We start from the raw sequence: 23,782 nt of genomic DNA, 5'->3' as shown, positions 1-23,782 counted from the left end.
GTAACTGCCAGTGCTGGCAAAACATGACCTGGTTGTTCTGGAGCGCTGCTGATGGTAAACGGGTGCCACTCGTACTTCGCTATGACTGGGATATTCACATAAACATAGTCGCCAGGCTTGTACTGGAAGGACTGCGGCCTCTTGATCACAAGATGGGTGACCTGAATTCAAATGAAACATAGGAGACATTGGAAGAAAATAATTCTGGTCATTAATGCAGATTTTCTACGGCATGGTGGGTAGCAATTATGAGCCTATTCACAAAGGTAAATTTGGTGGCAAACATTGTGTTTGTGGGGATTCTCAAACTCCACTTCACCACCTTTCCACTCTGGGAATGATCAGAGATTCGCTTCAGGACAGAGCAGATTGAGTTGGAGAACGGATCACCCAAATGTTCGTGGGGTGTAAAACAAGGGCTTTCTCCTTGGAGAAAAATCTTTTCTGTACAGGGAAAAAATGTGCATGGGGATCTAAGGGGGTCGTTCTCCCTTTGCAGAGGTATGCATTATTTAGAACTGCGGGAATAGGAGCACGCTGGAACTTTCACATGACATTTCCTGTAGCGCCAGGAAATCTTGATCTGGAACTACTTTCTCGGTGTATTACGGGAATGTTTGTAAATAGAAAAAAATATAAAAGTATGCTCAAGTCCAAATATAACTCCCTGTCTGTATTTTAATTTTTAAAAGGGCCCCATGATTTTCTGTCAAACTTCATTTATTGACCTGTGTATCAGCAATGCAATAAACTAAAATTCCTTTATTGTTTTGATGCTGCTTGAGGTCAGTAAGGAAAGTCTGGACTAATGTTAGCATCCATGCTTTGCCATATAATTCTATGGAGAACTCTTCATTGGCAGTGAAGTCTGCCAGGTGGTCCTTAGAAGTGAGTGGGAAGTTTGGCTTCTATAGGCAGGACCAGCAACAATCGGGGTGTTAGACTTTGTAACCTTCCAGTCCCGCTCCCATCCCCACAGAAAGGATTTTTCAAGTTGGTGATTTCTGTAAAGGGGCAGTGCCAACTGATGATGTTCACCGTACCTTAGATGGCAGAAGATTGGTCTCGACAATGTACAGTCCCCCGATGCGGGACACAGCAATGCCAATCACCTTCTCCAGCAGGAAAATAAACCCAGGCACCAAGAACCATTTCCAAAACTGAGGCCCGTGAAGAACAAGTAGAATCCAGATCCAGATGTAGGAGAGGTGGGTCCAATAGAAAACCTGCAAAGAACAAGAAGAAAGTTGCTGTATCTTTTCTTGCTTCCAGACTGCAGCGATTCAATACTGAGTGGGAATGGTGAGCCTGGGCAAAAGGTAAGCACAAGAAGACACACGATGGAGCATGCCTTGGATCCTTGCAGATATCTAAGCACCAAATGGCAACAGTGATGGCAGTGTCATCTGAAGGTCATAGGCTATGTTCGGTGTATGTGAGTGTAGCACACGTAACTTAAACACGGACTGCAGTGCTACAGAAAGTGCATCGCCAGGACCATGCACTGCGATCTGCAGCCGAAGGGGATGGGCCTTGAGAGCACATAGTGCAATACCAGGGGTGACTCCTCCTCCCTAATGGTGGAGGAGCATCGCCCCACTGGTCAGTCAGTCAGCGGTCAAATGACTAATAAAATGACTGCTGACTGACTGAAGCAAACACAAAGAGATGATAGACGGAGCACTGAAACTTTTCAGACACTCACCCCCAGTCACAGATCTGGGTTGAATCCATCATCATTCTTTAGCTCACTTTGCCACCCCAGTTCAGACTAAGCTAAACTCAAATCAGTCTGACCCTGTGCCTCATGGGAACAGTCCAGCCCGAACTGCCAAGCCATGACTTCCCTGGACACAAAACAAGCATCCTGGGACCAGTATCGGGGTACCACCCCTGATCAGCCAGGCTAACTTGAATCCATGGGGACCTTAGTGAGACTTGTTGCACATAAACCACAAGGGTGGTGGGGTGTGGCTCCCCCTTCCTACCATGAGACCAAACACAACATATTATACACACACCCCCCCACCTAGGGTCAATCACATACCACATCTGTAAGACATAGAAAGGGGGTCAAACGATTATCGATGTGGAAAGATCCTGAGGCGGTGACAACACCTGAATACTTGGTTAATTCTGGCAACCGCAGGGCAGACTGACCTGACAGGGATCCCGAGCTGGAATTCCTTCTCTCATCCAGAGGACTATATGAGAAGGGCTTGAAACTACAAGCACCGACTAGGCAACCTGTCAGTGAACATACAGACCAAATACTGCTTTCATATCCTGGGGACAGGTCAGAGCGCCTGTAAATTGGGAATTAAAAGACAATACGTGGCAATATTCCCTCTAAAGCCTATGACGCCTTCTTGCCTCAGACTAACACTCTGAGGAATGTAGAAGGGCACGCATCGTATGGACTAAGTAAAAGTGGAGGTAGACTCCGTTCTCCTTTCCGACTAGAGCCAATCATTCTGTCAATAAAAGTAATGCAGCTGCTGTTCATGGAGGCGATCACAGGCAAACCTGCTAAAACTTCCCTGGAATCAGATTAACCACCACAAGAGATGGCATTGGACATTATCGTGACAATTGACCATGGTGAAGGTGGCTGAGAACACCTTCAAGACATCGGTGAATGTCTAATCCTTCCACACAAACATTCCCTCCTTCAATGCCAGGATGCAAATTGAGGAAAACAGACTGGACCACACGTAAAAAAGATAGCCTCCTGGATAGATTGGGAACAGAACCACTGGTACCTCCACCAGAAACTACTAGAACTGGAAGACAGAAACCAGACACACAGTCTAATAATCTCACAAGTGCCAGAGTCAATCGAAGGAGAGGACATGATTTCTTTCTTATCTCAATTCATCCCGGCCATCGCGAAATGAGCTTTTGACCCCCCCCCTTTTGGAGTTCCAGAGGTCACACAGAATATACTTGGCAAAGAAGTATCGAGACAGATTATAGCATGCTTTTTATGTCACCAAAGGGCACTACAAATCATCAAGGGAGCAAAGGAACCCATGGGCGTGTGTCATACAATGAACACAAGATAATGATCTCACAAGACTTTTCACAGGAAATAATGACCAGCAGGATTCGATTTCTCCCGATGCACTCTTGCCTCAAGCAGCTAAGGATATGCCAAGGGGCTCCTAGACCCAGCCATAACCATAATGCTCATCACGCAGGCCAAAAAAACGATGGATCTTTGAGACCCAGGACACTTGAATGGATTCCTAGATACCATCTCAGACACAAATATGCAGGTTTTCCTGGGCACTGAGAACAATGATCACCACTCGGCTGCCACCACAGATAAAGGAGAACCAGCGAACATCACCCCAGAAGAAAGAAAGCATCATGAAGAAGTCATCAAGTGCTGGTCATCAGCACAGTCATATAAACCTCAGCGCCGACAAGCACATCAACAGACAAATCCTGCTCCCCACGAAAACCACTTCAAGAAAACTAGAAACTAAAACTGCTTTTGAACAAGCAGTTTGATGACCTTGTCAGACATCAGGGGAAGGTATTTCTAGATGAAAAAGATCCCCGCCGACATCCCTGTACCATAAGACGCATATACTTTCCCTGCTCTTCCCTTGCCCCCTCTCGTGCTCATATCCTACTCTCCCCTTTCTCCTTTCCGGCCTTTTCCCATCCTCCGCCCTCTGCTTCTCTTACTCAACATACTACCTTTGGCTTAAATGGGACTGAATTGTGAATCCTAGGTAAATGTTGGTCTGATGTGGTATGGCCGATTTCTCGGGGGCACCACTATCCACCTGATTAACAAACTTTTTTCCCATTTTTAAGCTGGGACAATACCTGCCTTTTCAACCAAATCCTCTCGCCATATATCTGGGTCACAATAACAAGTCCTCTCATAGTATGATGACAAACCCCTACAAGATTGACTTTGAGAAGCAGCCTAGAACACCAGCTTCAACCTCCATCCCATACCCTGGAGTCAAGTAACAAGTGGACTCTCTCCCCTTCCTCTTACCTGCAACACATATCGACACCCAGCCCTTCTCCGGAGGACAGTTCTACCCAAACCACTGCTGCAGGTCAAATACACATTGGAGCCATTTCCTTTCTAACTCGATTCTTACCACTAGGCCTCGACAACATGCGAATGGAAACCCTGACACAACTCTCCATAATATCTCTAAATGTAAGTGGCCTCACCCATTATATAAAGTGGAAGGAAATTCTGAATTATTCACACTTTCTACAGCCAGATGCAGACTGCTTCAAGAGATTCACTTTTCTGATTTGGAAAGCAAAAACCCTCAGGAGAGACTGGGTAGATAGGGAATAGAACACCAGCAAGTTGGAACAAGGAGAAGATAAGATTCCCTCCTCTAAATTACATTGCAAGTGGGGTGTGGCCATAATAATTAGCAGTGAGGGTCTACAAGTTGTGAAGATACCCGCAGTGCCGTTTTATCTTTAGCAGGGCCTCCATACAGAAACAGGGTCTCCCCATAGGCTCAATATATGCCCCTGTACACAAAAAGACAACCACCCTCGATGCAATATCCAGAATCCTACATCAGTAACCTAAAACTAAGGTCATCCTAGGTGGAGATTGGAACATGGCTCTTGAACAATTTATGAACAAATCTGACCACCCATCACTTCACCCCAGCATAGACAGAGTTAGGTTAGGAGATATGATGACTGGCTTATCCCTGCTAAACCAAGGGAGACTTCACAACCCTACAAAACAAGACTGCACCTTTACCTCAAGCGTCCATGATATGCAGATACGCATAGATTACTTTTTGATGTCCAGTTAGCTACTAGGAGAATTTATAGTCACTGTCATCAAACCCACTGGGATCTCTGGCCATTATACCATCCAAATCTGGTTAGACATGGGTCTACGAACATGGGGCCAGTCAAAAATGTTTGAACCTTTCCGATTATAAACTCCCTGATGACATAAAATGCTTGATGCCTTTCCTTCAAGTTTTCCTGAAGGATAATGACGGGACAGTCTCCTCTCCTGGAGGCCCTGTGGGAAGCGGGGAAGGTGGCTAGATGTGGGAGAGCAGGAGAGAAATATCCAGTAGAAAGAGAGAAGCAGACCAACATAGGGTATCCTTAGGGAAACAATTGAAAACACTGACAGCCAATTACTCCTCTGGACACTCCACAAAGACCCTGAAGGAGCTGCTTGAGGTGAAGCATAAACTTAACAATCTGAATAGCTCAAAGGAAGAAACAGCACCATACCCCCTCAGGAAAAGGTATTATGAGCAATGTGAGAAAGGCAAATAGATTCATGGCACTTCAAATGCAACAGGAAGAGGCCAACCATACTATCCCAGTGATACTTAACCCTCAAAACGTTACTGTAATCCACCCAATGGACATTTTACACACCCTGTGGGCCTTTTCTCCCTCCTTAGACTCTTCCGACAGCATAGACACACAAACCGTAACTTCCAGCGCTCTCCCTTGAACAGAGGAAAAGTCTTGAGGAAGTCTAATAGAAGATGAAATTGCCTCCCATACAGCAAAACACTTGGCTTAGATGGGTATGCAGTAGAATACTACAAACTACATAGAGACCTCTTAGTTCCGCTGCTTCACAAGACATTTATTGAGACCAGCATCTCAAAAACCTGAGAGAGGCAAATGGTGCCAGAAATGCCCTCATACTAAAAGACTCATTATATTGCACCAGTTAAAGTCCAATTTCACTACTGAATGTGGATACAAAAATCATGAAAAAGAACTCCTAGCAAACTCTCTAAAACTAGTACTAGTGATTCTCAGCTTCGCACCTCCACTATTTGGCCCACGTTTTGTGGCATTTACGGGTATACCAAGATGAAAAACCAGTGGTCTACCTAGATGCTGAAAAGGCTTTTGTTAGGGTTGAGTGGGAGTACCTGTTTTCCGTTTCACTGGGACTTGTATTCATCTCCAGAATTCAAGAGCTTTATACACAAACCACAGCAAGGGTCATCTGCAATAGTTACATGTCTTCCCCCTTTCAAATTAGGAGGGGCACCAGACACGGATACCCCTTATCCTCCCTCCTATTTGTTCTAGGTCTAGAGCTGCTGGTGATAGCTACCACGGAAACTCAAGATATACAAGGGATACTGATGCCAGGAGGGACACACAAACTATCGCTGTATGCAGATGACATACTTGTCACACTTTCGGAGCCAATATCCTCAATGGGGCTCTCCTTGACTTGATATCCTACTTTTTTCATTTGTCTGGTTGCAAGATCAACTGGCATAAATGTGAAGCGATGCTACTCAAGGGTCACACTTCGGTGGCCACTCTTGGAGGTCAGCCATTTAGATGGACGACTGATAAAATGAGATACATAAGGATCGAAGTCACATCTGGCTTGACAGACATGGTCAAATGCAACATCGCCCCACTACTCACAAAAGTTCAAATAGATTTAAACAGCTGGTCACGCCTCAATCACTCAATCTGGGGAGCTCACAACTCATTAAAATGATTGTCATGCTCAGGTTCACATATTTTTTCTTAATGATACTGTTACATATCCCATCCCAATTAACATCAGCTGAAAATAAATATTTTTAAAACGTTTCTCTGGGGAGATTCGAAAACCACGCCTGAAGCTGGGAAAGGTACACATCCCCATCAAGTCACAAAAACCATGGGAATTATCCCTGGTCTCGAACTAGAGGCTATAGGGCCTCAAGGTTGAGCTGACCACCAAACAGAACTTGTTATGCACAAAAAAGCCAGCTAAGTGATTTTACAACATTTTCTTAATCTATCACATTTTGCAATTTTTCATATTTTCCAGCCTACTCCCAGGCACACCCAAACGTGTAAGGGGATGTCCTTCCACACCATCAGGGGGAAGGCCATACTGGGACATAATCAATACATGGAAAATGATAGTTGGGTACTCTTGCTATAGGATTCTTGGAGATCCAGAACCAGAGTCTACAGCCACAGACTTTTTTTTGTATATACATGGAATTTTGAACAATTTAAAATTGATTCACCCTAATTTTTGGGACATAATCAATACATGGAAAATTGGATTATTGGAATTATATCAATAGTAAACTGTTGTAGTTTAGTGAGTGGTCATACAATATATCAATCCATTTCAAATAATCTCAGTTCTAATATTAGAAACTTCTACTGTACTAAAGGAAGCCAGGATTGGACGGAGCCAGCTGGCTAGACGCTCCTTCAGGTCCTGAAGGCCTAAAGTCCCTCTCAAACTGTGTTATTTCAAAGTATTACACATATGGCACTGGTCTCCTAACAGAATAAATACACTCAAGATTCTCCCACAGTCCACCTGGTGAAGATGTGACTCCCAGGAAGGAGACCTAGTTCATTTGCTCTGGGAAAGCTCATCTCTAGCCGGTTTTAGGACCCACATGGAGATGGTTATACGGATAAGCTGCACATGGGAGGACGCTTGATGGCTCAGACAACTCTGCTCCATGACTTTGAACAGTATCCAGATATATTCTATCGGTGGTGGTGGCTATTTCCGGCACTGACCACAGCGAAAATGTGCATTTTTCGACTAAGGCGAACGAACAGTTGTTTTTCAAAAACACATGGATGCAGGAAATGTACAAAGTGACCTCCCATGGACGAATAATAGCCAGCCTTAGGGACCAAATTGATAAGTGTCGAGAAACATGGGAAAACTTTATCCGAGACCCATTTGTGACGGGAATGTGATGCTTTGCTGCTTGAGCGGTGGAACAATGGTCTGGAAACAGGGCAAGGCAGAGTTGAAATCTGGGAAATACCAAAGCACAGACTCGATTGGAAACTTGAGCTGCGCCTTGACATCTGTGTAAATAAAGGGTATCGGCTCAAGGATTATCATCTGAATATATGTATCCATGGGAGGGAACTGAAGACAGGGAACAAGGAGGGGGTACAGAGGCTGGAGATGTAAGGAAGACTTTTTGGAACATATCGACAGACACAGAAATGAGGGTCATATAAGAAAGAGATTCCATGTGCTGTGCAGGTAATGGCAAACGTTATAGTTGGGTTCTACTTTACTAACATTCGATCCAAATGCAAGTTTGTGATATAAAGAATGATCGTACACAAATGCTAACTCATGATTATATGTACAATGCAAAATATGTCGATAAAGAAACGTGATACAAAAAAAAGAAATCATTGATGTTTGATTTACTTACATATTTGCATTCTATATACAGCGAGTGACCCTTGCCGAAGTCTGCATGAACACTAAGCAAATAAGGCAGGAGAGGGGAAAACATTAAGGAAAATGCAAAGATGAGCCTCTCCCTTGTAAATTTACTGTTGAGGTCCCGTTCCGGTTAGATATGAACCCAGAAGCCCCAGTGGGGTTAGTAACCATGTAAGCCCAGCAGCCGCAGTCACCTTTTCACCTTACCGAAGCCCAGCCCAATAAAAGATCCCTTTAACACAAAATATGTATCCAGTGCTGCAACAATCCAGTGAAAAACATTTGCACACCTAATTTTCTATAGCACCCAACACCTACTGAAAAAGCCTCTAGTGTCTGAAATAACAGATATAATATATATGATACATGACTGTTAAAAATATTTGCCTTAAAGCTAAGGACACAACATTGGAAGAAACAATGCTTTCTGTGGATAGTTAGATGCAGGGAAGATTCCCCCACAGCTGTGGGGTCTCCGCCACGAGTGCGGAGGCCCTTTGTGAATCAGGCCCTCGTGTTTATGACTAGAGGTCCTATGCACTTAAGCATATCAGGGATACCCATACACAGACAACCAAAGGGAACTCATTTCCCACTTCATCGTTCTCACTAGCAATTTATTGTAAAAAGGAGATCTTGCATAAGCACCACTTCTACAGTTTTTTGATGCATATACGTAAGAAAATCATCTTGAATCTTTTGCAGACAATTAGGAGCAACAATACACCTTTCTCCCTCCAACTCACTTCTTTTCAACTCCAGTGAGAACATTTGTGCTGAGAGAGGAACACGGAGCACAATCACTGGAAGCACTCCAGGGGAAGGATAGAACGGAGGACCATCAATACCCATCCTCCTACCGGCATCCTACGTTGGCCACTCATCTATGCATTTAAAATTTGGTACGGCCTATGGATGGTCTGCAAGGACGTATCCTATCTCTGTACTCTTATCCCATCGATTTATTGCTACAGTTGTAGCAAGAGTGGCACCTACTAACTCCTCCTTTCCGACATCAACAAATCGGAAGGCTGGTGCTGGATTGCCAAGGGCTAGATGCTGTGAAGGTCTATCAAGTTTACTTCTTGATTGCCCGAGGAAGGGACTGCTTCTACCAGTAGCCCATGGGGCCACGCTGTACTTAACATGCATATGAAGGTGTCACATGCCTCCTTAAGATGTTCCAGCTAGGAGGAAAAAGCCAAACATAGCAGGAAAACCTATTTGTCAATCACATAGTTCTTGATTGAAGATGATGAATTATTGCAGGTACTGAAAAGTAAACCTACCCTGAACTAGTGGTGAAAAAGAGCCCAGCATGGATCTTCCAGAAGTAGCTGCAACTAAATAAACTGGGATCCTTCTATGATTGAAGCTGACTTAACAGGCTGTCATTTTAGCGAATGGAAGGGCGATACCAGTTCCAGTGACTCTCACACTATGTGCCATTTTCACTTTGGTGACTGTGGGGTCTGATGGAGTCCCAATGTGTTGGATGTTGGTTAGGCCCTCTCTAAAGCAGATACTGCACAACCTGCTCTAATTGTGGTAGAGAAATGTCCAGTTAAGTCCTACATGTGACACAGCAACATTGTTCGGTTGTGTGAGCTTTAGACATTAGTGCGACTTAAGACACTTTGTAAAAGCAAGAAATTAAGCAGCGGGTCTGGACATGTTTGGGATTCCAAATCCGCACCATGCTCTGAATCTCAGCTAATTCCGCTAAATCGCTCCCTACAACATGAGCAAATGTCCCCTCCACACCATACAGCACTTGCAATGTCTACACTGCCGCAGGATAAAATGGGCAAAACATACAACAAGCAGCCCCGGCTCACGTTCGAATTTAAGAACTCGACCAAATTGTAAGACAAGGAAACAGACATGGCCAAGAGCTCACACACCAAGAATAAAAACTCTGATTCTGAAGTCATTACTGCAAGCAGGGCTTTAAGTGGGATGAAAAAACTGGTGGCAGGGGCCTCTCAAAGGGGCATGGACGATGAAATTAAGGGTGTGGCTTAAAACTCGAAAATTAAAAATCTGTGCTTAGCATAGTGTGCCGCCGGACTGTTAATTTGCTGCTTCTGTCATTGCATCCAAATATATTATACAAGTAACATTACACCTACAACAAGCCAGGACTATTGGCGTTGCAATGGTTGTTAGTTGCATAAGATAAAGAAGCAACAACTACAGCTTCGGTATATATAATATTGGAAATGCTTCAGTTCTGAAATGATGAGACTGTGAAAGAAGCATAAGGAGCCCCTTTGAAGTTACATCAAAAGCTGCGAAGGGTGGCACTGATGCAGGGTTAAGATTTTTTTTGTTCCCAGGAGGGTGAGAGCAAAAATGGAAAGCCCGATAGGGACTCGTCTCAGAACCTGCTTTTGAGAACCGACAGGACCCAGCCCACTTAAAGCCCTGATTGCAAGCCATGCAATATAGTCTACTGTGTATTAATGATCAGATTGACTCCCTAAACCAATGTATGAAAACCCTGGTCGCTAAGCTGGATAAACATGCAGCCTCAACATGGAAAAGATGTTGCTGGTAAAACAAGCAAAAAATGAGGACTTTGAGGAAGAGTCACGCTGAAAAAAAAATTACGCATTTTTGATTTACCGGAATCAGTCAACGTGGGAAAAACTAAGCTGTTTGAGGAGAACATGCTAAAATCAATATTTGGATCAGACAACTTATTGAGTATGCTGGTGGTGGAATTGGCCCACATCTCTTCCGCAGCTAGACTTCCCGTACTTCTGTTATTCTGTTATGCACATTTGGACAAGCAACTATTACGATATTACCAATATTATAAAGTGAAAGAGGCTGCTTCAATTATTTAATTGGCTTACGCAGTTTTTAGAAATGCTATATATAGGCCCCAGAACATGGTCCATATAACAATGTAGCAGCCTAGGGCGTAATGGCGTGCAGCAGCTGCAGAGAGTGGACACGTGTTAGGCAAACCTGGGCTACATTCTTTGTATATCATCCGAATGTTGGTGCAAAGGGATCTGTAAATGATCCCTCCCCCCACTTCTCTGGACTGCAGGATGGGGACGCTGCAGATATGATGTGTTGCCAATGTGTAGAAAATCTGCAAAGTTGTAATGTTGGCATGATTAAGCCGTATATGACTGTATAATGTAAAAATTGTAATAAAAGCAAAGTGGGGAAAAAACACTGCAGCAGCCTCACTACAATACCAGAAAGCATAAAAGGGTGAGGTGGGGGTGGTTTGGACTAAAAAATACAGTACATGGGAAGTACTCGGAGTTCTGTTTTAATTGGTCCAAATCCATGCTATTTCCCCTTACAGAATCCCCCATCTTCCCCAAGAAGAATGGACTGTACATTCCAGATCTCAATGGAAGGCTTTCGAGACCTGGGAATGTATATATCCAAGGAGAGTTTTATGGACTCAAACCTGATGAAACTCCTTGAAGAATATAAATGCAATGTTACGCACTGGAGGAAGCTCCTGCCCTCCTTGCAGGGTAGGGCAGCATCTTACAAAATGACTACCATCTCCAAAATTTTGATCTGTGCTTCAAAATACCCTGTACCCGGTCCTTGAAATGTACTTTAAAAAAACAGGGAGCGTTACACGCACCTTATTGTGGGGTGGAGGAGCAACGAGCATTGTATTGTCTACCCCTTGCAGGGGAATCTATGATAGAGAAATCGCCCTACCTGATCTCAAAATGTATTATTGGGCATCTCAGTTAGACTTGATTAATGACTGGATATTTAGTGGAAGCCGGAGCCATCTGTAATTTCAGACAAAAGAGCAATGGAAGCCAGTGGATTCCCGGGTTTACCATATGGTGGAAAGGCCCACAAAATATTGCCAGATAACACAAAAACTGTAATAAAGAACTAGCAAGAAGGAAATCGACAATTGGGGTGGGGGAGGGTAGTGAAGGCTCGTTCTAGAGACATTACCAATGGGTTCAGCAAAACTGGGCAATTTTGGGTACCTGGAAGGATTACACAAATGGGGCATAATAGGCTTTTTAAAGTTAGTTCATATCTGGGGACCATAAGAATCAATCATTCAAAGGATTTCAGAGGGAATTTACATTTCCAAACTCTCTATACTATAGATATGCCTAGTTGAAATATGTGCTATTGAACTAGAATCCCCGCTTGAGCAGAGAGTACTCTCTTCCCCGCTGCATAAGCATGCCATATCCTTAGTACACAGAATACTTATAACTAAGTTATTGGTGGCACACATGGCAATTGGAACAAAATGGAAAAAGGATGTCGGGCCACGAATTGGTAGTGACTGTGAGGAAGTATGTATATAGGTACCCATGATATGTAACTAAAAAGGTAGGATTCAGATTAATACTACAAAAATTCTGTATTGAACTTACTGCACATGTGCATAGCCGGCAAGGTTTGGTATAATTGAAGATAATAGTTGTCTTCGGGGATGTTATGAAATGGGACGATTTTGCCCACACTGTGGTAGTCCCCACAAAATCCAAAGCTTCTGAAACAGGGTCAGAGAACAGCTCAAATGGAATGGCGTTTGATATACCAATACTATCGGCAACACTAGAACGCCAAAATTTACTCGCAAATTATACAATATGGTCCTGATGGTGGTTAGAAAGGATATTGCATGTGGATGGAGTGGACGTGCACCAAACACAGCGGGGATGTGGGACAGTCACATGGATTGGTGTATGATAGCTGGGAAAATGGTCTTCTGAGACTGACCCAGAAAATGTGAAAAGGTGTGCAGTACCTGAAGAGATTACAGGAGTCAGATATGACTACGGATAAGGGAGAGAATAATAGGATAAGTTGGGACGCTTGAGAAATACACTTGGAGGGTTAGTTTTAGGTTAAGATGGATTAGGTAAAAAGGGGGAAATGCGAGTCCTGTATGAACTGAAAAGTCTGGTTATTTCTATGTATATGGAGATGCATGTGTTTACTGACACCTGATTGCTGAAATATACGTGCACAAAAAACAAAATAGTTAAAAAAAAGATTATAGCAAATGAAGCACAAATGTTCGGGGGTTACTTCACTAGGCTGTTAGCATGTTGACTTTCAAAGCATCATAGGTGGTGGTTGAGAGAGAATCCTATTGGGAAGAGGTGGTTTTTGATTGTAGGTTTGAAAATGCTGATGGAGGTGTTGGCTTTACGCCCAGGGGAAGAGCCGTCCAGTGAAGAGTTTCAAGGAATGTACATGATTAAAATTGAGGCAAGGTACATGGTGACCGAGGTGGAGAAAAAGAAAGAGTTTGAGTGAAGCATCAGTATCAGAAGGAGGAGGCTTCAGCAAGGTGGGAGGACACACGCCAATGGATAACATAGAGTATAAAGTGGGAGTAGATAATTGGAGGTTGACACGCATGCAGGTGGTGAAGTTGCAGACTACTTTGATTAAGTAGGGGAGAAGTACTGGGGAAGTCCTAAAATTACCCTCCAGAAAAAAATGTGTTGATGATCAGTGCATTGATCACTGTTTTGCTGCAATTAAATCGACATGTGGCAGGACTTGCAGTTTTAGATGAATATCATTGTTTCATGCAATGATAAAAGTGAGTTTGTTATTGTTTTTGAAGTGTATGTGAAGTTTGTAAGGGCAGGAATATTTATGTGAAGTTGCTCGGGTGGAGAAAATGTTTTTGGACTCTGGAGGAGGTGAAGTAGCAAATTTCAGGTGTAGCTGGGCTGACCATGAGGGTGAACGGAACCATCTAATGTCAGATGGCAAAGGGGCAGTGATTTGTGAGGGGGAGAAGAATGATTAAATGGTTTGAGAGTAATCACCAAAGAGATGGTATGAGATGTTGATCAAGAATATGGTTTTTCCAAGATAGTGTCTAATCAGAGGAGGTTTGCAGTCAAAGCCAAGCGAGATATCTACAGAGATATGGGTTTGAGGCAAGCAATGGAGCATCAAGCTACTGGATAGGATTAACTTAAAAATCAAATAAGATGTGACTAGAGGAGAGCCAATTGTAGCTAAAAGAAGTAATGAACTTGAAGTGTATGAGTGCTATTTTCACGTGGTAAAAATTGTACAACAATGACTTCATGTGACAACATAAATTGTTGTTGGAGAGATGTTGGTGGACAAATTGAAAACAGTCCCTTGATGGTCATGGAAAACTTCGGAGTGGGCTGGGACTACAGCTACTGGTTGGGGTGTAGATGTCACTGAATGGCTCTTAAGGATTGCTGTAAACACTCTTAAATCAGTGAGACATGATGCTGGCATGAAGGGATTAAACAATGAATTGGTAAAGCTAGCAGATAGTCAGGGATTGATGGCAGAGACAATTTGCGGTGCAAGCAACCGAATGAGACCCACGAGGAATTACCATGGGTGTAAGTTGAGTGAAATCAGATAGAATCTCATAATGGTAAGGGGGAGTAGGTTCAAAGGTCAGCTTGCTGAACAGAAATGAAACACACAAGAGTAGTGTCACATAAGAGATGGTATATCATTAGCAGTACAATATATAGGCCTTCGTTTATGATCACAGCTCTATTTAAAAATATTTATCTTTTGCAATTGTTTGCAATTAAATTCTTTTAATTCCTCCATCCAGCATAATGTAATCTGTCTCAAGAACTAAGGAGAAAAAAGTCTGCAACTAACTGGACAATACTGGAGAATATTAAGTGACAGTCAATAACAACTAAACTGCTCTTGGAGGTGTAGAGGGAAGGAGATGCAGTGCTGGAGCAATAGAAGCAGGTATTGCATAAAGTGAACCAAAATAATATATATAGAGAAAAACATGAACCATTTCAGTATGGATTTTACTACAGTTCCCTTGGCTGTGTAAGAAACAGTCAATTTGATAAGCTAAACAAAAGTAAGGACTTATAAATTCAATTTATGGCAGAGCGGGTGTGGTCAAAAGTACCTCAAAGTGTCCACCCTTGCGGACAAAAGTGCTGGAACAAACGAGGGTGACGCAAATGAGGACCTGCAGCACGACACCAGTGATGGAGGCCAATCCGTAAATCCAACCAATGCCAGGTCTTGTGGTCAGCAGGTATTCCCACAGCAAGTAGCTACCTGGTTTCTGGGTTACGTTTACTATGAGACAGACAAACACAAACATATGTCATTATAAATATCAACTACAAATAACAATGTTGTCTTCTGGTCTCTTAGGGCAGGTCTAGTCCTCCTTCCCGTGTGCTATTTGAAGTATTCTGCTCTCAATTTTTAAAACAGACATTGGCAAAGCCAAAACCTCTGACTTTTTAATAGCTTGAAGCATGTTTATTGCTAATTGTGCCTGTGGATGGGTTTATACATGTATGTGTGGGGACATGGGAAGTGATTTTTTTGGCGTTTAGATGGGTGACTGGGTGGTTAGTTTGGCAGATGTATGGTCAATGGCAGTGCTATCCTGAACAGTATTATATTGGAATATTGCACATAGAGGGCTTCCCAAAAGTCTTTTTAAGATCCTTTGTCCGAATTACAATAAATAAATACACAAGGCATATTTGTGTATTTTTTACTTAGAATTCTTGAGGACAAGAGCTTTATCGCATAGCCAATTTGCTACTTTGGACAATATGTGACTGGTCCCATGTTATTCCTTTACATCAAGCCACCCGTTATCCGTTTCTTTTGAATAAAGATAGATATTTATGCCTCTCCTAAACTATCGAAGTTTGCTTTCGGACCGTTTCAGTCCTCTGATTTGCATTTAAGGAAACTTATAAAAAAATCTCTGTATCTCTTTTTTTTAAGAGATAATTGTTTATTTGTACACTATTAATTAAAATCTTTACAAATATTGTAAAACTTGAAAGAAAGAAGAGAAAAAAAATGTTTAAGAAAGTCGTTAATACATTACTTTAACAGATTATCTAAGATCAGTTAGAAAAGTGTTTTAGTTATCATCAAGTCTCTTAAGTCTTTTTCCTATTAGATCAAAGAACTTTACAACCTGGCAATTCAGTTTAGTATGTTTCGGGTTAAAACACAGTTTTACAGCTTGTCTGCAAGTCCGCACGCCATGCTGCTTGAAGAATGGACGTAGTAGGTGATCCCTTAAATCATTTAATTTGGTGCAAATGCAGATTACGTGGACAATGTCCTCCTTGCCAGTTTTGCACAGTCGGCACTGCTCTAAGGAGTTCTTCCTCTCCCAGGGTGGCAAATGTGGGAGTATAGGGATTACTCCAAGGCGTAGTTTCAGAAACCTTTCTTTAGTTTTTATTTTCATGCCAGTACTAAGGTATTCTTGTGGTTGTACTGGCCCATAGTCACCCAGCGTTGTCCAGCCATGCGCTCTTTTCGCTAAAATCATTCTTGTCTTCAATTGCTGAAATGATTTGTGCCGATTTCTTTGCGATTTTTTTAAAAGAAAGGTGATCAATTGGAGTTTCCCATAAGTCAATCAGGCCCAGGACTTGGAGAGATTAGAGTAAATAGTCTCTGGCCAAAGATTTTTGATGTCGAAGTAGCTCCCCTCATACATTGGGGCTTAAGGTACCAGTCTCAGCAGTGCGGATCTTGTGCCAAGTCCCTACATACGCACACCGCCTTCCTATTGTCTGTTTGATTATACCAAATTCCAACCGAATCTGAGCAGGAGAAACGTATTTGGGGAGATTGAAAATGGCCCTGTATGCTTTGGCCATGACTATGTCCAATAAAACGGTGTCCTTCCCATGTAGGGATACGCTTCCGTAAGTGAGGGTCGGCTGTAATTTAGCGCGTAGTGTTTGAAGGAGAGGTTGAAATGTTAGGTCAGGAAGTTTGGCCTGTATCTCGTTTATTATCTCCTTATAGTGGTCAGTTTGAGTTGCCGCACCTGTGCATTTCACTGTTTCTAGAGCCATTTGAGAAATATCCATCTTTTCGTTCGGTAAGAGAGGTTAACAAAGTTGCATGACTCCCCAAGATGTAACCACTCGGTCTTCATGTATGCACTTCTACACTATTTGAATAGATTATAATGCACTTGACCTGATGGTTACTTTCTCTTCTGAATAACCTGGTTTCCGGCATTTGGTATTACAATTTCCATCATATGTTTTCTTCTCTAAGATCTTCCAACAGTAATGCCTTCCGCTGGAGCATAGAATGCTATTCGAGTTTTTTTACTTGATCTTTAATTTTCTAATTTTTGTTATCGTTGTGGTGAAGGGTCCTATTAATGGGTAAACCAACCTTATCATACTGCAATTTAAGTTGTATTATGGAATCATAGTTTTGTTTATGGGCCTAGACTGATGTTATATATTTTTAGGTACTCTACAATACTGCATGTGGCTTTCCTGATGAAGGCGCCTCTGTTGTCGAAACGCGCATAGATCTCATTAAGAACTATCAACAATTTAAGCCACAACCTCTGTGACCATGTATTTGTGACCCTAAATTAACTACTGAGATACATTATTTATTTATGAGTCTAGACTATTGTTGTCCTTATTGAGGAAAATAAGATATACCAAGATATCACAAGCATTGGGTATTGTATTGTTGTTTGAATGCAAGACTGTATGTAGATCTGATTGTTTTTTTTATATATGTGATAGCATTTCTATATTTTGTATATCATGTTTTAAGAGATGTTGAGTCAATAATAAAGTAGATCTATCTTTTTAACCATCAGTCTGTTGGGCCATTCATACAGTAATCATAAACTATGTAATTATTTACAGTTGCTCAGGGGTGTTGTATATACAATAGTGTTCCCTGCCCTGAGAACTGTTATTGTTCACCTTACACCAGGAACTTATGGTGTTTGTAATCTCAAGGGGAAGACCAAGTTTGACTTTCTATGTGCTGTGTGATAATTTGCAATGGGTGGATGCATTGCAAAGCATTTTGTTTCCTGATTTTTATAACTATTGCTATTTTTATTATTGTCCTTTCAGCAGTTTTTTTTATATTATTCCTTGTGAATCATCAGACACCGGACCTATTATCTTACTTCTCTCTTTTCTACCTCCTGAAGTCTGGGGTGTTTGGTACCTTGCTAATTACCTCCAACACAGTCTACATCATTAATCAGTATCTACACAGATCACTGTGACCCTCTAAAGGGGACACTTGTCACCTTTTACTTATATTTATTCTGTACAGGGTGGCACCATGGCTACTGAGAGGGGTTACCCTTTCCTCTGGCAGTCCTGAGAGGCACTCAGGAGACCTACATTGTCAAGTCCTTGTCAATAACTGAAGTTTGCACGGTGACAATGGATGTAAGAATATTAAGAATGAATGAATGATAGGATTTGTAGAGCGCACGGCTGCTACTAGAGTGTCACGGCGCTAGACATGAAGCTGAAATGGACGGGAGAGACAAGTTAGTCTTTAAACAGGTGGGTTTTCAATTGTTTGCAGAAGATCTTTTTATCGGGGATATATCTTAGGGGCAGCGGGAGCTCATTCCAGTGGTTGGCTGCCAGTACCTAGCAGGCTGAGATGCCCCATTTCCTTAATCTAGTAGATGGAATGAACTACAGATGAGCTGATTGTGACCTCAAGGATCTTTTAGGACAGTAGGGTGTCAGTTTGTCCCGTAGGTATTTAGACACTATCCTGTAGACGGCTGTGTGCATCACCGTTGGTGCTTTCAAAATGTCTCTCTTCTTCACTGGAAGCCAATGCAGCTGGCTTCGGTAGGAAGGTTAAACAAGAGATGGACAGCCATGTTTGTACCTTTTGTAGTTTCTGAATGAGGTAGTCTAGAATTTCTATGTCTAAGATGTTGGTATAGTCGAGTTTAGATAGGATCAAAGCTTGTACCACAGTTTCTGGGCTTCCCATTGGAGGAGTTTGAGGAATTTCTTTGACATCTCAAGGATTCAGCATGTGGTTTTGACCACAGCTGAGATGTGAGGTTTGAGGAATAGGTTTGTATCATCAACAACTCCTAGGTTACTTTGCACTTCGACTGGCGGAGGAGGTGCCATGCAGTTGGACGGCCAAGCCCCAGACCAGACAGGCGGGGGGTTGTTACCAAATAACAGGACCTCAGTTTTATCGTAATTGCATCAAAGGGAATTAGCTTTCAGCCATCCCTTCACGGCTGTCACACACAGGCTGCAAATTTCGCTTTTATCTCTGACTCATTGTTGTTGTAAGTCAGCAGAAGTTGCGTATCTTTTTAAAAATCTTTTCAATGTAAGTGCTTAGCTGTCAACATCTAGGACCTTGATGCCATCCATGGCATTATGTTTTTTTATTATCAATGTGAGCATCAGCATGAAAGCCCTAACTGTCAAGAAAGACTGGAAGAACAAAGGCTGCTCTATGATGAGCTTGTAAGTCCTGAAACGTTGACAGGGAATGGTTGCAGCAGAAAATAAGCAAAAAAGGGTGTCAGATTGAGATCTAGCAAAGCTTCCTTGGTCCTTTATTTGGTCTGGCTTGACAGTGCAGCTGTGGACAAACAATTGTGTGAGAGCCTCCAGGAGAGGGGCCTTGGCTCTGTCCACATGTTGATAGCCAGAAGTACATGTTTTGATTGGGTAGAAGTTGAAAACTTCCAAATAAAGTGCTTGCCCTACACACAGCTGAGATCATTTTGACACAGGGTTAAGACTGATTAGCATATAGCTGGGTCTGAACTGAGGTGGCGAAGTGCGCTAAAATGTTACGATGGATTCAACCCAGATCTGTGACTGGGGGTGAGTGTCTGAAAAGTTTCAGCACTCCGTCTATCATCTCCTTGTGTTTGCTTTGTTCGCCCTAAGTTGGCAGGGTATGCCCAGACATGGGTCCCTTGCTCGCTTTGCCACTGGATTCAAGCTAGCCTGGCTGATGAAGGGTGTTACCCAGAAACTGGTCCCAGGATGCTTGTTTCTGGGTCAGGGAAAACCTGGCTTGGCAGTTCGGGCTGGACTCTTCCCATGAGGCACAGGGTTAAGACTAATTTGCATATAGCTGGGTCTGAACTGGGGTGGCGCAGTGAGCTAAAAAATTATGATGGATTCAACCGAGATCTATGACTGGGGATGAGTGTCTGAAAAGTTTGAGCACTCCGTCCATCATCTCCTTGTGTTTGCTTTGTTTGCCCTAAGTTGGCAGGGTATGCTCAGACGTCGGTCCCTTGCTCACTTTGCCACTGGATTCAAGCTAGCTTGGCTTATAAAAGGTGTAACCCAGAAACCGGTCACAGGATGCTTGTTTCCGGTCCAAGGAAGACCTGGCTTGGCAGTTCGGGCTGGACTGTTTCCATGAAGCACAGGGTTAAGATTGATTTGCATATAACTGGGTCAGAACTGAGGTGGCAAAGTGAGCTAAAAAGTGATGATGGGTTCAACCGAGATCTGTGACTGGGGGTGAGTGTCTGAAAAATCTCAGCACTCCGTCCATCTTCTCCTTGTGTTTGCTTTGTTCGCCCTAGGTTGGCAGAGTATGCCCAGACCTGGGTCTCTTGCTCACTTTTCCACTGGATTCAAGCTAGCCTGGCTGATGAAGGGTGTTACCCAGAAACCGGTCCCAGAATGCTTGTTTTCGATTCAGTGAAGACCTTGCTTGGCAGTTCGGGCTGGACTGTTCCCATGAGGCACAGGGTTATGACTGATTTGCATATAGCTGGGTCTGAACTGAGGTGGTGAAGTGAGCTAACAAATGATGATGGATTCAACTCAGATCTGTGACTGGGGGTGAGTGTCTGAAAAGTTTCAGCACTCCGTCCATCTTCTCCTTGTGTTTGCTTTGTTCGCCCTGAGTTGGCAGGGTATGCCCATGCCCAGACATGGGTACCTTGCTCACTTTGCCACTGGATTCAAGCAAGCCTGGCTGATGAAGGGTATTACCCAGAAACTGGTCCCAGGATGCTTGTTTCTGGTTCAGGGAAGACCTGGCTTGGCAGGTCGGGCTGGACTGTTCCCATGAGGCACAGGGTTAAGACCTAGCTGGGTCTGAACTGAGGTGGCGAAGTGAGCTAAAAAATGGTGATGGATTCAACCCAGATCTGTGACTGGGGGTGAGTGTCTGTAAAATGTCAGCACTCCGTCCATCATCTCCTTGTGTTTGCTTTATTTATCCAGCTGCCTGAGGTTGAACATTTAGGGGCATACACAACTTTGTAGTGCTATTCAAGTGGTTTTCATAACTACATAATTTATGGTGTATTTCTCTGGCACCAGCGCAGATGAGAGGAGGGCTGTCATTAACCTACATAGAGTTATAGGTCTGTGTTGAAAGTGCAACTGCCACTGGACCCTTTAATTTACACCAGTATTATTCTACAGTTAGTTCTCTGCTTCCACACAAATACATATCCATTCCCATTCTATCTATTTGAAATGCTACACAACATTCTTTTAAAGCAAGACCTATTGTCATTGCCAACGCTTGTGGGGCCTGATTCCTGGGACACTTTTCTCTGTGAGAGATCTAGAGATATTATTAAAAAACACAGCTTATCCTGTAACATATTCCATTCTGGTCGGTCAGCCTCCTTTGTTGCGTTCATTGACCATGCTGACACTTGTCCACATTGTGATTCTGAAGTTCTGCAGAAATCATGGTGATCTCTCTTGGGACAAGATGGGTATTGATGAGCAAATGGCAGCTGGGAAAAAATAGCTAAGAAGACATTTTTTAAAAAATAAACTATAGCTCAACGAAGGAGGTTTCAAATGTAAATGTATAAAGTGAATGAAAAACCTCTTTACTATTGATTTTTGAATGAACAGAAACCAATTAACAGGGAAGAGCCCAGTATTCAGAGATCTTTGCTCCAGAGAGAAGATACATTTTTAAGGGCTACAACAATACATTTTGGAAGCCTGAAGCAGACTGGCTGTTATAAAGTAGCATGCGCATATTACTTTTACAATTAATTTACATTTTTACTCCCTTTAAAAAATTGAAAAATTAAAGCAGGTCTTAAACAGGCAAGTTGCATTTTTAGGCTATCTGTAATTCTGGTTTGTTTAACAGAATGCATGCATTGTTTCTTATGGACAAAAATATGTGAAATACATATATCCCTATATTCTTGTTCCTCTCCAACCTCGGACTGAAGCAGCTCGTCACCACCCCCACGCACAGAGCAGGACACACCCTCGACCCCATCTTCACAGGAGGGACGAACATCCATTTCAGCCATACCTCGCAGCCCCCCTGGACGGATCAGCACTGCATACACTTCACCTTCAACACTTCCACCGGACCCAAACCCCCTCCCCCCACGCCCGCCTCGAAGGAACTGGAGCAAGATCACAGAGGAGCACCTTAACACCACCCTCCTCCTAGACCCACCCTCCTCCATGACAGACGCCAACTCCGCAGCCAAGGAATTTCACCGCTGGATCTCCAGCTGCACCAACAAGCTCACACCCCTCCGCCACCCCGGCAAACAACACCCCCTGAAAGTCGCCTGGTTCACCACCGAACTCTAAGTAGCCAGGCGCTCCTGCAGACGCCTCGAGAAAACCTGGCGAAACCGCAAAACCACGGAAGACCTGAACAGCTACCGGAACGCCCTGAAGGAATACCACCAGCGCTTAAGAGACACCAAGCGGACTTTCATAAAGAACAAAATCTACACCAACGCAACCAACACTAAAGAACTCTTCAACGTCATACAGCAATTCACCAAACCCCCCGGCGAAGCCACGGACATCACACCATCCCAGGAACTCTGCAACAAGCTCAGCTCCTACTTCCATCTGAAATTCAAGGCCCTCTACGACAACTTCAGCAAACAGATGCCGGACACCACCTCACTCACCACCACCACCGACAAAGAGCCGATCATCACAACCTGGAATCCTGCCTCCGTCGAACACACCACCGTGACCATGAAGAACACCCACTCAGGAGCCCCCACCGACCCCTGCCCACCGCACATCTACCACAGGGCTGCCATCGCACCCAAACAAGGACGTACCATCAACATCACTTTCGAATCCTACTCAAGAAGCCCACGGCCGACCCGACAGACCTGAAAAACTACGGGCCCATCTCTCTCCTCTCCTTCGCTGCCAAAGTCACCAAGAGACTCGTAAACACCCAGCTGACTGCCTTCATCAAAGAGAACTCCATCCAAGACGCCTCCAAGTCCGGATTCCGCAGCAACCACAGCACTGAAACTGCCCTCCTTGCTGCCACCGACGACAACCGCATGCTACTAGACCAGGGACACACCATAGCCCTCATCCTACTAGACCTCTCCGCAGCTTTCAACACCGTCTCACGTCGCACTCTCACAGCCAGACTCCACAACGCTGGGATACGAGGAACGACCCTCTCCTGGATCTGATCCTTTCTCTCTGGCAGAACCCAGAGGATCAGACTCCCTCCATTCCTCTCCGAACCCACACAGATCAACTGCAGAGCACCCCAAGGATCATCGCTCAGTCCCACACTCTTCAACATCTACATGGCCCCCCTCATAGCCATCGTCAGACAACACGGGCTCAGCATAGTATCATACGGCAACGACACCCAGCTCATCCTCTCCCTCACGAAGAACAACGAAGACACCAGACTCTGCTTCCAGGAAGGAATGAGGGACGTAGCTGTCTGGATGGAAAGCAGCTGCCTAAAGCTCAACTCGGCGAAGACCGAGGTCCTCAT

At 43.6% G+C, this 23,782-nt stretch overlaps 1 protein-coding gene across 1 annotated transcript in view; it reads right to left on the bottom strand.

Annotated features, from left to right (window-relative positions):
* Nucleotides 1-23,782, bottom strand: part of NOX5 (NADPH oxidase 5) — a 195,922-nt gene that overhangs the window by 118,588 nt on the left and 53,552 nt on the right. Inside the window, exons 6-8 of the mRNA XM_085646368.1 lie at nucleotides 15,135-15,310; nucleotides 1,044-1,226; nucleotides 29-161 (exon numbers count right to left, since the gene is read on the bottom strand). Coding sequence (XP_085502494.1) covers nucleotides 29-161; nucleotides 1,044-1,226; nucleotides 15,135-15,310 — 492 coding nt within the window. The remainder of the gene's footprint in view (nucleotides 1-28; nucleotides 162-1,043; nucleotides 1,227-15,134; nucleotides 15,311-23,782) is intronic.

The sequence above is a fragment of the Triturus cristatus genome, chromosome 3_1, assembly GCF_964204655.1.
Source record: "Triturus cristatus chromosome 3_1, aTriCri1.1, whole genome shotgun sequence".
Taxonomy (NCBI): Eukaryota; Metazoa; Chordata; class Amphibia; order Caudata; family Salamandridae; genus Triturus; species Triturus cristatus.
The sequence above is the reverse complement of the archived record's forward strand: the minus strand, read 5'-3'. Positions and strand labels throughout refer to the sequence as shown.